Source organism: Muntiacus reevesi, chromosome 3, assembly GCF_963930625.1.
Source record: "Muntiacus reevesi chromosome 3, mMunRee1.1, whole genome shotgun sequence".
NCBI lineage: Eukaryota > Metazoa > Chordata > Mammalia > Artiodactyla > Cervidae > Muntiacus > Muntiacus reevesi.
Window position 1 is genome coordinate 117,527,198 of NC_089251.1, and position 17,088 is coordinate 117,544,285.

Below are 17,088 nucleotides of genomic sequence, written 5' to 3' on the forward strand. Positions count from 1 at the left end.
GAGTTCAGCTCATTTCTTCCTAAGATATGAGGCATCTTTTCCAGTTATGATAACCATTAAAACCAAAACTAAGTATCAAAATATAAAATACTTAACACTCAGACGTTTGTATTTCCATATTGCAAGTTGCTCAAGCAAAATAAAAAAATAAAATATTCAATCACATTGCTTTTACCAAAAATAAGATTAATGATAATATGAACATCTTTTTCTACCTTTTTAAAGTAATATAAAATACATTAAAATTTGTTTCATTCTTATTTTTCCACTTTTATGTACATTAATAACATAATAAATTAGTGAAGTAGTACGTACACTTGTAATTTTAGAATAAAGGCACAGAAGTTACAGGAAATGCACGTTCAACAAAGTTTAGAGGTTAACCACTTTAGGCATCAGGAAGCAGGTGAAAGATTTTAAGCCAAAGGAGTAAAAACAAAAGGATAAGATTTGAATTTTAGAAAAATAATTCCAGAGGATAATGGACAGGTAAAAAGCTCCTGGAAATTAAAGTGTTTTTTTTTGTTTTTTTTTTTTTAAAAAAAACCCTGTTATTGACATAAATAACAGACTTTTGGACTCAGTGGGAGAAGGCAAGGGTGGGATGATTTCAGAGAATAGCAATGAAACATGTATATTACCATACGTAAAACAGATGACCATTACAAGTTTGATGCATGAAGCAGGGCACCCAAGCTGGTGCTCTGGGACAATCCAGAGGGATAGGGTAGGAAGGGAGGTGGGAGAGGAGTTCAGATGGGGGGACATATGTATACCTGTAACAATTCATGTATGTATGAATTGATGTATGGCAAAAACCATCACAATACTGTTAAGTAATTATCCTCCAATTAAAATAAATAAAATAAAAGATAGTGATAGGCAAAAATGATATTTACAAAAGTGAAAAAAAAAAAATCCCTGTTACTACACTAACAGCAGAGAGCATCCCACAGGTTCCCTGAATCTTTGGATCCTTTTGCAGGACACATAGGTATATTTTAACAGAAGCCTTCTGCAGAGCAAGACCGCCTAGTCTGTGGTCTAACTCAGAAGGTAACAGGGGCCAAAGAAAAAGGCAATGTGGGGCCATGAGAAGGGAATTGAGCAATACTGGCTGCGGGGATTATTGGCATGCCTTATTATTTACCTGCACGCTAGGAGTCAGGCTTGGAAAGATTGAGCACCTCTCTCTTCTGATATTTCCATTCATAATTTTTAAAAGTTATAAAGGTTATTTGTTTGAATAACTTGAATAATAGAGCAATTTATAAAATAAAAAGTAAAATACTGCCTCCATACCTCCTACCACTTCACTGAGTCCATGCACAATAATCACAGTCAGCAGTTCAATGTTTTTCCTTCCAGGACTTTTTAAAAATATATATACACTTTTATGTATACATGTATATGCATGTGAATGTACATATACATTTATATTATTTGACTATAAAAAACTAGGCTCATATTCTTACTGTTCTGAAACTTGCTTCTTTCACTTTGCAATATATGATGGCCATTCTTTTAGGAAAGTCCACATGGGTCTAGCTTCTATTTTACAGTAGCGGGGAATGCTAGCTTATTGATATGACATAGGTTATGTAACCATTCCTTTACTAGTGGACATCAGCAGTGTCACTTTTACAATAAGGCAGCAACAAACATTCATGTACATGTACCCTAATATACTTCCTTGAGTAGCATGAATTCCGAGAAATAGACATTTTGGGTGAAAGGGTAGGTACATTAAAAATGTCGATAGCTATGGAGGAATAGCTCTACTAACTTACACTTCAAACAACAAAATTCAGTCATCCATCCTATCTTTTTCTTATTAATTATTTAATAGATTCCTAGATTTAGGAAAAGATCTCAGAAAACAAGTCCCTCCATTTATATATGAGAATATGAAGGTTCAGAGAGAATAATAAGATTATGTCCTCAGGATCCCCAAATCCTTGACAAGATAACTGACCAGAAGCAGTTCTATGAACAACAGTTACTGCTGAAAGCCAAGAAGGCAACTTGAGTTAACTGACTTCAAATATAACGTGTGTTGCATTTGAGCCACTAACAAGTAGGAAAGGGAACCATCAACTCCTCTTCCTTGCCTACCCTTGGCAAGAAAAGAAAAAAAAAAAAGAAGTAAATTCCTAAAAGATACAAAAGCAAGAGGGACCCGTAAAGGAGGATTCTCTAACTAGGTGGAGTAATGGGCACCACAAGCTTAAGGTATCATAAGTTCAGCTGCATGAAGTGAGCAAGTGTGGTGGTGGAAAAGACTCTGACATGGGATGACCTTAGCAAAAAACCTTCCACGGCCTCAGTGGGTTGTATGAAAAGTTTCTTGGTTCTGAATATCTCCATGTGGCATCCAAAATGAATGCCAGCACTGAAACCAAATTCTGAAGAGAAATATCAGAAAAGAACTAACATCCCACAATGAAGAAACATCTTCAAAGAAGATGTTGTTAAAAAAAATACCACAAAAGTACTTTCCAACAAATTCCAGACCTAAAAGTAAAGCTTTAAAATGAAGCTCCAAGCACAGAAGTCTTGAATCCTTTGCTCTGTGCCTGAAGAGGCCCATTTAAAGGAGGGCACTTCTAACCAGATAACACTGTCTTTATTGGACCAGACCTGTGGGGCATAGCAATAAGAAAAGAAGGTGGCAACTGTACCTGTTGAAATTAGAATGGTCTAGAAGAAGAGTCAGCACACATTTTCAATAAAGGGCTAGACAGCAAATATCTTAGGCTTTGCAGGTCATATGGCCTCTGTTGTAACTATTCAACCCTGCTATTGTATTGCAAAAAAAGAGCCAAAGACAATATATAATCAAATAAGCACGGCTAAGTTTCAGCACAACTTTATGAATGCTGAAATTTGAATTTTATATAATTTTCATAAAAGATTATTGTTTCAATTTTTTTTCAACCATGAAAAAATATAAAAGCCATTCTAAGCTCACAAGTGCATACAAGTGTGCTCAGTCATGTCTGACTCTTTGCGACTCCATGGTCTGTAGCTTACCAGGATCCTCTGTCCATGGAATTTCCCAGGAGGGAATACTGGAGTGGGTTGCCATATCCTTCTCTAGGGGATCTTCCCGACCCAGGGATGGAACCCACGTCTCTGGTGTCTCCTGCATTAGCAGATGGATTGCTTACCACTGAGCCACCTAGGAAGCCTTCCTAGCTCACAGGCTGTGAGTAAACAGGCAATAGGCTAGGTTTAGCTCAAAAGGCATCATTGGCCAACCTCTGGTACAGAGCACTTGAGTTTCAACTGTACGGAACTTGAGTGTTGGTGGAAAGATGGCAACATCTGAGGCCAGCTCCTCAGAAAGTTAAGTCAGAAGACAGAAAGGTAGAAAACGTGTCATTCTTTAAAGGGCCTCAGATATTTACCTTAAATCTCTTCTCTTGCTGAATTCCTCTGGTGGAATTGTCCAAGGCAGGCCTTGAGGGAGACATTCTAAAACTTCTGAAGAGAAATCAGAGAAATCCACACCATACTCTGTAAGTATCCCTTCTGTTTCAGGCTCAATTTCACCAGCCTGCCCAAGACTCTTCGCCAGCTGCCTGTGGATGGGATGGACAGGAAAGACTGTGTTAGCAATGGAACGTGGGCAACCTGTCTCCTCTCTGAAGGTAAGGCTGTCTTTCAAACTCTTCTGCCCCTCCCTCAGCAGGAACACCATCACCAGCGAATGAACAGGGGCCAGCTGAAGAGCTTAGGATACTCTTGTCTTGTTAACACCGTGATTACAGTGTACTTCTACCTTTCCTCAGGAATGCTGACCCACAGAGAAGGGCCAGACAGTCCCTTGTGGGACTCCTGTAGTTGTTTTTCACTGAGAAGTGAAAGCTTTTTGTCAATTACTTCTCTTGTAAACACCTTTAGAGACAATTCTGATCAAACCAGTTTGCTGTTAAATCACTAGCTTCACACTTCCTATACCTTACGTCATGCTCACTAGATCAGATCTGATGTTTTAGTTTATTTCACAATTCTACTAATTTTTGCCTTAATGTTTTAAGACATTTTGTTTGAACACAAAAGCTATATATATTCACTTTAAAGAAGTTATTAATAGAAAAGATAGAAATATACCAAGAAGAAAACTGAAATTATCTTTAATCCAGTCACCGAGCAAATGATCATTCACATTTTAGGGTCCTGGTCCATTAAAAATAAGACTGTATTGAACAGAACAGTCTTGTCACTATGAGTAGGGTTCCAACTTTTAGAGAGCTGATCTTACTCTTTATCTGTGGGTCATCTACACATACATCAAAACTGATAACTCCCCATTCTTTTAAGTACTGGCATGCCACATACAGTCAAGTCTAAAGTTAAGTGGTGAATGCTGATAAGTCAATAGGAAATACGACATGAGTCTTAAATCAGCTGCCTTTGTTGAGAGTGTTAAGGAGACCAGAGTTGGCTACCTCCTCCACCGCACAGGTCTACTCATCCACCAGGGTGATCCAGGAATCTACCTTCAGTAAGTCCTGCAAGGAGTTTAGCTCTGGCATTAGGGCCTTCTCTGGGGCCATTTGATTTCTTTGAAGAAGATTTTGTTTCCTTATATAAGGGCAGATGCCTGGCTACTAGAGTTCATAGGTGCACAGCGGTATAGGAGGACTGGGGATGTGGTTGTCTTATATGCAGACTTTTAACAAATTTTCAGCCTCAATACTGGAACATGGCAGTGGTGGTAGATTAGTTGGCCCCACTTCTCATATGCCAGCCAAGAGACAGCAGCTCACTGCTGACGCATACACCTACCCACCAGCACAGGCCTGAGGTGGCCTGTGGGCATTTCACATACAATGGTGGCTCAGACCAGTACCTTCTTCTCAAAGGTAGGTGGTGATTTCCCACAAATCACATCAAAAAGCCAAAGACAGCAAAAATACATGGGAAAAAAATGAAAGAAAGCTATCTGGTAGATCCACAAATACATGAAAATTAAACAACCCATGGATTAAGGAAGAAATAAAAAGAGAATTAGAGAATATTTTGAACTGAATGAAATACAATATATCAATATCTGTGAGATGCAGCTAGAGCAGTGCTTTGAGAAAATTTACAGCATTAAATGCTCATATTAGGAAAGAAGAAATGTGTCAGTGAACTAAACTTCTGTCTTAAAAAACTGAAAAAAGAAAAGCAAATTAGATCCCAGGTAAGCAGAAGGAAGGAAATAATAAAGAAATAAAAATCAATGAGCAGAAAATTAATAAACAATAAAGAAAACCAATAAAATCAAAAGCTGATTCTTTGAAAAGAAAAGAAAGTAGGTAAGTTTCTGGTGAGGCTGATCAAGAAAAATAAGGAATAAGTTACCAATGTCAGGAATGAGAGAGAGACCATTATTATAGATCCTTTGAGCATTAAAATAATAATAAGGAATTATAAACGACTTTAGGCCAATAAATCCAACAACTTGGATGAAATGGATAAACTCCATGAAAGACACACACTGCCTAAGACTAGTCAAGGAGATACCAACACTATATATTCCTTCATCTACTAAAGAAATCAAATTCATAGTTAAAAATGTTTCCACAAGGACAAAACGCAGGCCCAAATGCTTTCACTGAAGAATGCTACTAAGTCTTTAAGAAAGAATTAATACTAATTTCACACAAACTCTTTCAGAATATAGAATAGGACAGAACACTTCCTAACTAGTTTTATGAAGCCAGCATTACTCTGATACCAAAATGAGACAAAGGATTCATGAGATTACTATCCCTCATGAAATCAGACTTAAAATTCTTATGAAATATTAGTAAACAACAATATATAAAAGGGTCAAATAATTCAAGATCTGTCCGACACTCAAAAATTTAATCTATTTAATTACTCAGCAAACAATAAAAAAACACAATCATCTCAACAGAATAAAAAAAATTTTTTGACAAAATTCAACATCTATTCATGATCAAAACACTCAGCAAATGAGTAATGAACAGGAACATCCTCAATTTAACAGTGAAAGTCTAAATGCTTTCCTCAAGATCAGGAAGAAAACAAATTTACTCTCTTTGGTTCGGATGGTACTGTTCACCAATAGTACCAAACATGGTATCAGAAGTCCCAGTGAGAACCATAAAGCAAGAAAATGAAGAAAAGGAATATAAATTAGAAAGACTTCCACACTGCATGGAAGTGGGCCAAAGGAGTATAATTCCCATTACAGAAATGAGCAGCCTCCTACTTAGACTCTGCTTCAGCTCAAGACTTTGAATGTGAAGAGAGTGACACAAAGACAAAGCGGTGCTTAGGGTTCATTCATGGGGGCCACAGGGCTGCCAGTGAAAGCAGTGGCGGTAGCAGTGGCCAGTGGCAATGCTGTCTTGCAAGTGCTAAGAACCACTGCCTTTGTGGCCAAACTAATCCCGACAAAAGACAATGGCCAGACTTCTTGTTCTTGGCTTTCCAGGCTGGCCTTTGTTCCTACCCATAACTTTCTCGGGACGTTCAAGACTCTCACTGTTACTATGAACCCTTCAACATCCCTCTAATAAATTCTTTTTTCAACCTAGTTGTTTTCTCCTATTTTGCAACCAAGGATCCAGATAGTTAAAAATTCAGGTCACACTAATTTTCAAAATGACAACATTATTATCTCTGTATTATCCATTCACTAGAATGAAGTTCCTGTTGAGGATCTGGGAAACTTGTTGTCAATGCCTTTGAAGTTTAAAGGACATTTTGGAGACTGATTGGTATTTTGAAAATCAAGTGGGACATGAGTTACACCCAACCCTCTTAAAGAATTAATTATTCTCCCAGGTTCCTAAGTTTCTGTTCGCTACACACATTTCCTAATACGAACATGTTTGTCTGGTTCTTGGTGTAAGCATGAGAAACTAGCTCTGGTTTGAAAAGAAATTTTTTGGAAAGATACCAAAAGCTCACAGAAACAGTGAGAGACGTGGAGAACCTGAAAAGAGGATAGAAACAAAAGAACTATGTGCTCAACCTCTAAAGTCCTGATTTCAGGCTAAGACGGAAACTCAGTGACTTCCTATGTATATCAAAAAAGTATTCTGAGTCTATTGCAGCTTCCGGACTAAGCAAATAAACAAAAATCAAAGGGCAATAAATCACTACATCATTAAATTCAGAGTCTCACTAAGTCTCTGACATGAAAAGTAGGAATACTTATCAGAAGGAGTAAGCCTCAAGAGAACCAAACCATATATATTTATCTATATATGTATAGATATATATTATGTGATATATATATATTTCATATATATATATATATATGAAATACAAGATTAGGAAATACAAGATACAGGAAGATGCAGAAAGGTTCGAGTACCTTGGATGCCTAGTTCCAACTGACCTTTCATTGTCACGAATCCTAAGTGGACTCTGGTAGTATATCCATTCTAAGGGGTGGTCTCTGAAAACACAGTGGAGCAGAAACTTCCTCCCTGCAGGTAGAACTTGAAGCAATACATCCATGGTCTACTTTGGCTGAGGAAAGATGGCCTGATGGGCAGTGGCTACAAGTTTAGCCAGATGGATAGGGACCTGAAAGAAGAAAGATCGGAGGACTGGTGACAAAGACATCTGAGGGACAGACATGGAGAAATGGGCCTAGAGTATGGCTATTTGTGTTCCATGAGAATACTCAGCATAAGACTCTCAGTGTGGGGGCAAGATGATCTACCTTGAGAATGTCAACCAACCCCCTTCCCCAGGCACTGCAGTGTTTGCTCAACGGGCATCAGAACAAAGTACCTGGTAGCCGGAAATGAGCTCCACACATGAGCTTCCTCCCACCAATGACAAACCAGGCCACCACACTTAGAGGATGCCAGTTTTCCAGTAGCAGCAACCAACTCTGAGCCTCCAATACAGAACCACGGCAGGAAGACCCACCAACCTGGTGAAGGCAGATGAAGTTCACTGAGCTCTTCTCTGATGGAGAGGGCAGTAATCTTTCTCCATTAAAAGAAACACTAATTCTAGGTTTGGCTTGACTGTCTTCATTTGTTCTACCCACCTTGCTTATATAAGTATCATAATCCATAGATTTATCAAATACTGTTCAAGCTTATTATGTTATCTCATTCAATATCTCATTCAAAGAATTTCTGTCTCAACTAAGACCAGACACAGAGAAAAGTAAGTAAATAAATATTTTCTAAAAAAAACTATTTGCAATTCAAGTCAGCTGAGAGATGATTCAGAAATAAGGATTCAAGGGTAGCAAGTAATGATGTAAAGAAGATAATTATATATTATGTTGAGACACATGAAATTACCAATATATTTGACCATGTTTTACCTAGAAAACACAATTTCACATGATTCTCCCCCCATAGTATTAAAAACCGTGTAAAATAATTAACCATACATATAATCCAACAGCATACACAGTTTCTCAGAGAAGCATAAACAACAAAGCAGATCATATAGCATTTATTAGAGAATATGAAAAGAAACACATTCTGATATGTCGTAAGAGTCTCAGTAACAGTTTTTGTGAAGTCGCCATAAAACACAGTGGCCATCCTATTCCTACTTGGTGAGGCTGCAGTGGTCAAAACTGATTATCTTATGCTTGTAACAGAGGGCCTAAATGCCTGAACAGAAGGCATTTTGTAATATCCAACTTTAAAAATACAACACTAAAATCTAAGAACTCATTATTTAAAAATGGGGTGGAAAGCAGGAAGAGTAGCCATTCCAGGTGTTCTATTAAAAAAAATACTTCATGTCAAAAGGAAGAAACAGGTAAGAGAAATGGGAGAAAAATAAAACATATTTTACATGCATGTAGACACATAAATTACTAACTTGACCAAAGATATTAGCAAGAACTCAAAAATTTTATGAAAGTATCACCACTAAAAAACAGCTCAAAGATCCAAGTGCATAAGAAATAAATTTCACAAAAGGAAATAAAAACTAGTGTGATTTCTAGTTTTCTAACTATGTCTAGGAAATAGTAAATAAGTAGAAAGGAAAAATAAAATTAATGAAGAACTGACACTATTTGAAAAAAATAAGCTCATAGAGAAAAGTCTGAAAGAAGTGGGAAAAAATGAAATTAGAAAGTATTATACAAAGAGTGTGAAAAGATTATAGGAAAAACAGATATGAAAGGCAGATGGAGGAGAACAAACTTTGGCATGACTTATATTCCTGAAGGAAGGAACTACATACATGAAACAGAAAGCATTTTCAAAAATATCATTCGGACCATTTCCCTGAAATCAAAGAAATTTTACAGACATGGTATATCATGTCTCAGGAAAAACTAATACAGAAAATTATCACTGAAGTTTGTGGACTTTAAAGATGAAGTTTTGGGTTTGTTTTTTTTTAAACACACAAGAACTCAGGGAATATAATTCTCACAAACCCTTTCTGAAAGATTAGTAAGTGAAAACAATAGTCTACCAAGAGATGGAGAAATTTTCCAAAAGACTAGTGCTAGCATTTTTGCATTGTGCCTTATGTTTGGATGAAAATAAATGTTTTGTAAATGTGTGCCAAGTCATCTTCACAGACTTTTCCATCTGTATCATGCACACATATGTTATTTCTATGTATTTCAACATAGTCTCTGTTTTGTACTTATTCTGCTCTCAGAGTATTTTCCTATGCTCTATCTTTATAGATAAGTATATAAGCACAATTATGACTGTGGCCACGGACTGGGTGAAAATCTGCTAAAGAAACCATTGCAAAAACAAAGCAAAGTTGCATAAAAAATACTAGAAGGTATTATATGTTGTGCCATTCATGGTAAGAAGCTGTTTAATACAAAATAATTAGACTTCTGGTTGTCAAATTAAGTTTTGAAAAATAACAATATATAATATATTACTGTATCATATTAATAAATGTAACATTAATAAAATAAAAAAAGACTAGTGTTGAGTGCTAGATTCACTTTCACTGGGGTGAGAAGGTAAGAGGAAAGGACAAAACTAAGCAGGTGACGATGGACCTAGTATTTGTCAGAACAAGTCACTGCAATCATCGGCCCTTTGCTGACATTTAAAGAAAAAACACTTTGTCTTTCATATCATTTAATTTTATTGTTGCTTTGTGTTCTGGCAATTTTTCTTCACCAGACTCTAAGTCCAAACAATCTTGAATTGTTCATTGAAATTGGAACATGGCTCATAAAGACGAAATTAAATTTTGATTAGGGCCTCCAAATGTGATCAATGACTCCAAGTTTCTATTAGTAGTAATTAATATTTATTTTCATTAACTTCCAGAAAACATTTCTCAAGTGCCATATTTGAATAATTTATTACAGATATTCACTTGAGATGTATGTGATAGCAGCATAGACTAAACAGCTTGCAGGAGATAAAAATGTAACAGGCCAACATTAAGAGCTCATGCATTCAGAACTTAGACGCCCCAGAAAGAATCATACGTTGCCTACTTATAAATTCTGCTGTCACTCTAAAACCCATAATGTCAGGATCTAAACAAAAGCAGAATCTAGTAGAGAATTGATTTATACATTGTATATTTTCCTCTTACAGAAGCATCTGTTTTCTAATTTTTTTTCGGTTGTAAATTTTATTTTATAGGAATACTGAAAGTAACTTTCATCTGTTAGAGCTCAAATATTACACCTTTCTAAGTAATTTCTGTCTTTCATTCACTGTCTGCAAAGATGGAAACAGTTGCTTTAGGACAATATGACTCAATGTTACATCAAAATGTCTGGTCCATTCTCTTAAAAACCAACTTTATTGTTCTTGCTCAAGTAAAGAGATACCTGGAGTAACAGGCAAATTTGGCCTTGGAGTACAGAATGAAGCAGGGCAAAGGCTAATAGAGTTTTGCCAAAAGAACTTGCTAGTCATAGCAAACACCCTCTTCCAACAATACAGAGAGATGACTCTACAAATGGACATCACCAGACGGTCAACATCGAAATCAGACTGATTATATTCTTTGTAGCTGAAGAGGGACAAGCTCTATACAGTCAGCAAAAACAAGACCAGGAGCTGACTGTGGCTCAGATCATGAACGCGTTAGTGCAAAATAAAGACTTAAATTGGAGAAAGTAGAGAAAATCACTAAGCAACTCAAGTATGACCTAAATCAAATCCCTTACAATTATACAGTGGAAGTGACAAATAGATTCAAGGGATTAGATCTGATAGAGTGTCTGAAGAACTATGGATGGAGGTTCGTGACACTGTACAGGAGCAGGTGATCAAACCATTCCCAAGAAAAACAAATGCAAAAAGACAAAATGGTTGCCTGAGGAGGCCTTATAAAGGGCTAAGAAAAGAGAAGCAAAAGGCAAGGAAGAAAAGGAAAGATATACCCATATGAATGCAGAGTTCCAAAGAAAAGCACGGAGAAATAAAGTCTTCCAAAGTGAACATGGAAAGAAATAGAGGAAAATAATAGAATGGGAAAGACTAGAGATCTCTTCAAAAAAATTAGAGACACAAAGGGAACATTTCATACACAAATGGGCATAATAAAGGACAGAAATGGTATGGACCTAACAGAAGCAGAAGATATTAAGAAGACATGGCAAGAATACACAGAAAAACTATTCAGAAAAGATCTTAATGACCCAAATAACCACGAAGCTGTGATCACGCACCTAGAGCCAGACATCCTGGAATGCAAAGTCAAGTGGGCCTCAGGAAGCATCACTATGAACAAAGCTAGTGGAGGAGATGGAATTCCAACTGAGCTATTTCTAATCCTAACAGATGATGCTGTTAAAGTGCTACACTTAATATGCCAGCAAATTTGGAAAACTCAGCAGTGGCCACAGGACTGGAAAAGATCAGTTTTCATTCCAATCCCAGAAAAGGGCAATGCCACAGAATGTTCAAACTACTGCACAATTGCACTCATTTCACGTGCTAGCAAAGTAATGCTCAAAATTCTCTCTGCTGGGCTTCAACAGTACGTGAACCAAGAACTTCCAGATGTTCAAGCTGTATTTAGAAAAGGAGATATCAACTTGCCAACATCTGTTGGATCATGGAAAAAACAAGAGAATTCCAGAAAAACATCTACTTCTGCTTCATTGACTATGCTAAAGCCTTTGACTATGTAGATCACAACAAACTGTGGAAAATTTTGAAAGAGATGGGAATACCAGACCATCTGACCTCCTCCTGAGAAACCCTGTATGCAGGTCAGGAAGCAACAGTTAACAGACATAGAAAAACTGACTGGTTCCAAATTGGGAAAGGAGCACATCAAGGCTGTATATTGTTACCCTGCTTATTTAACTTCTATGCAGAGCACATCATGTGAAATGCCAGGCTGGAGGAAGCACAAGCTGGAATCAAGATTGCCAGGAGAAGTATCGATAACCTCAGATATGCAGATGACACCACCCTTATGGCAGAAAGTGAAGAGGAACTAAAGAGCCTCTTGATGGAAGTGAAAGAGGAGAGTCAAAAAGTTGATTTAAAATTCAACATTCAAAAAACAAAGATTATGGCATCCGGTACCATCACTTCATGGCAAACAGATGGGGAAACAACGGAAACAGTGAGAGACCTTTACTTTCTTGGGGTCCAAAATCACTGCAGATAGTGACTGCAGCCATGAAATTAAAAGATGTTTGCTCCTTGGAAGTAAAGCTATGACCAACCTAGACAGCATATTAAAAAGCAGAGACATTACTTTGCCAACAAAGGTTCATATACCCAAAGCTATGATTTTTTCCAGTAGTCATGTATTGATGTGAGAGCTGGACTATAAAGAAGGTTGAGTGCCGCGTTTGAACTGTGATGTTGGAGAAGACTCTTGAGAGTCCCTTGGACTACAAAGAGATCAAACGGGTCAGTCCTAAAGGAAATCAACCCTGAGTATTCATTGGAAGGACTGATGCTGAACCTGAACCTCCAATACTTTGACCACCTGATACAAAGAACTGATTCCTTAGAAAAGACCCTGATGCTGGGAAAGATTGAAGGTGGGAGGAGAAGGGGACGACAGAGGATGAGATGGTTGGATGGCATCACCGACTCGATGGACATGAGTTTGAGTAAACTCCGGGAGTTGGTGATGGGCAGGAAGGCCTGGTGTGCTGCAGTCCATGGGGTCACAAAGAGGTGGACACAACTGAACAACTGAACAACAAATTCATGACATACTGACATGGTACTGCTGGTTCTAAAGCATAAAAGGACTATACAACTCCTTCCTTAAGCAATGTATCTCCATTTTAAAGGCACTTCCTTTATGACTTCCATGGTGAACTAGGCCCACAAAACATAAAGCAAACTCATTCACCTTCACAGAATACAGCAGCAAGGCCGTGGAGCCATTCCTTCCCCAGAGCAGATCTCTCTCCTCAGTACTATTACTCTCCCTTGGTTCTATTTCCTTTCTGGAACATGCCTCAATCCAGCTGTGTAACAATGCTTTAGGTACATCTCTTATTTATTAATAGATGAGAATCATCCTAGATGGAATATACATTTCTTTGTTTCTGTATCTTACACTGAGACTTTGTTCATCTTAAGAGCCCGGTAAAAGATGGTTGAATGAATAAACAAATTAATGCTCTTGAGCCTGGAAAAATGTATTCTATTCCTACTTGAAACTCCAAAGGAAAAGAAGAAAACTGAAGATGGTAAAATACAAACAAATAAAACCCAAAGACGTGGACCTAAGTAAACACCTGAGTCCTTTAATAACCAGCTGCCACATTAGCAAAGTTACTAATGTTAACATATCAAAGAATCAAGAACAAGAAAAAAATGCCTGCTACTATTTCTTTCACTCAAAATTGACCTGACATTACTAACTGATGTGGAAAATATCACCTCTTGAATTATGAGTTGCCAGTTCAAGAAGACTTGAAAAATAAATATTTTACAGATTTGAATGAAAGAAACAAATCTGTTCACCAATGATAAGATTACCTACAGAAAAAATCCAAAGGAAACTATATCCAAAGTATTAAATTAATAAGGGGATTTAGCAATGAGGCTGGGTAAAGGATTGATAAACAAAAATTAATTATAACTTTAAAAAATTAATTATAACTTTATACACGAGCACCAAAAAGCTAAAAAATGCAATTTAAGTGCCTGCTTTTCAGAAGTCAACATTAACAACATGAACAGACAATTCACAAACCAAGGAAAAGGGATTTTCCATATTACTTATTGCTAAAAGGTTACTTTCTAGTTATTTTTTTAACTCCAGAAAATCAAATGACAAACAGGCCAATTTAAAAAGAATGCTAACATGAGTGGGTAAAATTTTAAGAAAAGAGAATTACAAAGTCTCAAAAATATCACCCCAAGTATATTAAATAGTATATTTATAAGGGAAAATAATAACATTAGGAATCCAGGCAGATAGCTCCTTAGTCAAGTGATCAAGGTTAACATCACCAGTATACATACTGATATCATGTACCCACTGATACGCTGCACTTCATTTTGTGGTATCCTTCTCAATAATGCTTAAGCTCAATCCAACCATGAGAAAACATTAGACAAACACAAACTGAGAAACATTATACAAGACTCCTGACCAGTACTCTTCAAATTATCAAAATGAAAGACAAGGCTGAGGAATGGTCACAAACTGTAAAAACTACAGTGACATGACAACTGCAAAGCAGAATCCTGGATCAGATTCTCGAAAAGAAAAAGGGGGTTAGTAGAACAACCGATAAGATCTGAGTAAATTCTATACTTTATTTAATAGTATTGTACCAGGGTTAATTTCTTAGTTTTGACAAATATTCTATGATAAGATGTTCATATAAGGAAAAGCTAGGTAAAGAATATATAGGAATTCTCTGTACCATTTTTGCAATTTCTGTAAATCTAAATTATCTAAACAAAAAATTAACTGTGGGAAAAATATGAGTAAAGATGCAAAGATAGTCTCTAAGAAAGGAAACATAGTGACTATAAATATATGAAAAGATGCTCAATCTCATTAGTAATCTGTTGTCATTTGTTCAGTTGCTAAGTCAAGTCCTACTCTTTACTGCTAGATAAATAAATTATATTTCTGCAAATAGAAATATTATGAGTTAAAATGAATGAAATATATCAATGCATCTTGGAAACATAATGTTAAAAGAAAAAAAGGCAAGTCACAAAAGAATATGTGTAGCCTTGTATTTTTTATAAGGTTCAGAAACAAGCAAAACTAACACTTTTGGGGATATAAATATGAGCAAATTATAAGGAAAAGCATACGTCTGAGATAATGGTTACCCCTTGGGAAAACATTAGGGGTTAGGATAGAGAGGAATACACAGGGAGCTTCAACACTATTGTGACAGATGACTTAATCTGGGTGGTGAGTTCAAGGGTTGGTTTAAATACCAGAACTCAAAAATCACATAAATGTTACATGTATTCTTTTAACTGTGAAACATATTTTGCAATTGATGTCAGTAAGTATTTTTAGAATAAGTATTTTTAAAATAATATTTTAGACAAATATATACCAAACCCTTAATAGTAGTTATTTCAGGGGATGAAATTCTGGAAAATTTTCACTTTCTATACTATATATTTTAAATACTATTAAGTGTATAGCATATATGTACTGGAAAAAATTTTAATTTTCTAAAAATTTTGCTACTGCAATAACAAATAGATGTGAGAAAGCTTTCCTAGTTAGAATAATTTAAACGATCACTACCTTAATTTTTCTCATTCACCAGAGTTCTTCCACAAATACTGTTCCCATTCACAATCCATGACATGACAACTGGGTCCTACTATAAAATTAATCAGGACAGAGTTGAAACATTTCTAGCTCCTTATAGTTGGGAGCTATATGTACATGTAAACATTCCATACAAATAAGCATTTTTAGGGTTCACTGTTCTGGGTACAGTTCAGTTCAGTTCAGTCACTCAGTCGTGTCCGACTCTTTGCGACCCCATGAACCACAGCACGCCAGGCCTCCCTGTCCATCACCAACTCCCGAAGTCCACCCAAACCCATGTCCATTGAGTCGGTGATGCCATCCAGCCATCTCATCCTCTGTCATCTCCTTCTCCTCCTGCCCTCAATCTTTCCCAGCATCAGGGTCTTTTCAAATGTGTCAGCTCTTCGCATCAGGTGGCCAAAGTATTGGACTTTCAGCTTCAACATCAGTCCTTCCAATGAACACCCAGGACTGATCTCCTTTAGGATCGACTGGTTGGATCTCCTTGCAGTCCAAGGGACTTTCAAGAGTCTTCTCCAACACCACAGTTCAAAAGCATCAATTCTTTGGCGCTCAGCTTTCTTCATAGTCCAACTCTCACATCCATACATGACCACTGGAAAAACCATAGCCTTGACTAGACGGACCTTTGTTGACAAAGTAATGTCTCTGCCTTTTAATATGCTGTCTAGCCTGGTCATAACTTTCCTTCCAAGGAGTAAGCGTCTTTTAATTTCATGGCTGCAATCACCATCTGCAGTGATTTTGGAGCCCAGAAAAATAAAGTCAGCCACTGCTTCCACCATCTCCCCATCTATTTGCCATGAAGTGATGGGACCGGATGCCATGATCTTAGTTTTCTGAATGTTGAGCTTTAAGCCAACTTTTTCACTCCCCTTTCACTTTCATCAAGAGGTTCCTTAGTTCTTCTTCATTTTCTGCCATATGGATGGTATCATCTGCATATCTGAGGTTACTGATATTTCTCCTGGCAATCTTGATTCCAGCTTGTGTTTCTTCCAGCCCAGCGTTTCTCATGATGTACTCTGCATACAAGTTAAATAAGCAGGGTGACAATATACAGCCTTGACCTACTCCTTTTCCTATTTGGAACCAGTCTGTTGTTCCATGTTCAGTTCTAACTGTTGCTTCCTGACCTGCACGTAAGTTTCTCAACAGGCAGGTCAGGTGGCCTGGTATTCCCATCTCTTTCAGAATTTTCCACAGTTTATAGTGATCCACACAGTCAAAGGCTTTGGCATAGTCAATAAAGCGGAAATCGATGTTTTTCTGGAACTCTCTTGCTTTTTCGATGATCCAGTGGATGTTGGCAATTTGATCTCTTGTCCCTCTGCGTTTTCTAAAACCAGCTTGAACATCTGGAAGTTCTCGGTTCATGTATTGCTG

General features: G+C 37.0%; 1 protein-coding gene across 3 annotated transcripts in view; it reads right to left on the minus strand.

Annotated features, from left to right (window-relative positions):
- Positions 1-17,088, minus strand: part of DIS3L2 (DIS3 like 3'-5' exoribonuclease 2) — a 364,225-nt gene that overhangs the window by 189,061 nt on the left and 158,076 nt on the right. For all 3 annotated transcript variants that reach the window (XM_065930351.1, XM_065930349.1, XM_065930352.1), the window contains one exon: positions 3,411-3,584. In XM_065930351.1, coding sequence (XP_065786423.1) covers positions 3,411-3,584 — 174 coding nt within the window. The remainder of the gene's footprint in view (positions 1-3,410; positions 3,585-17,088) is intronic.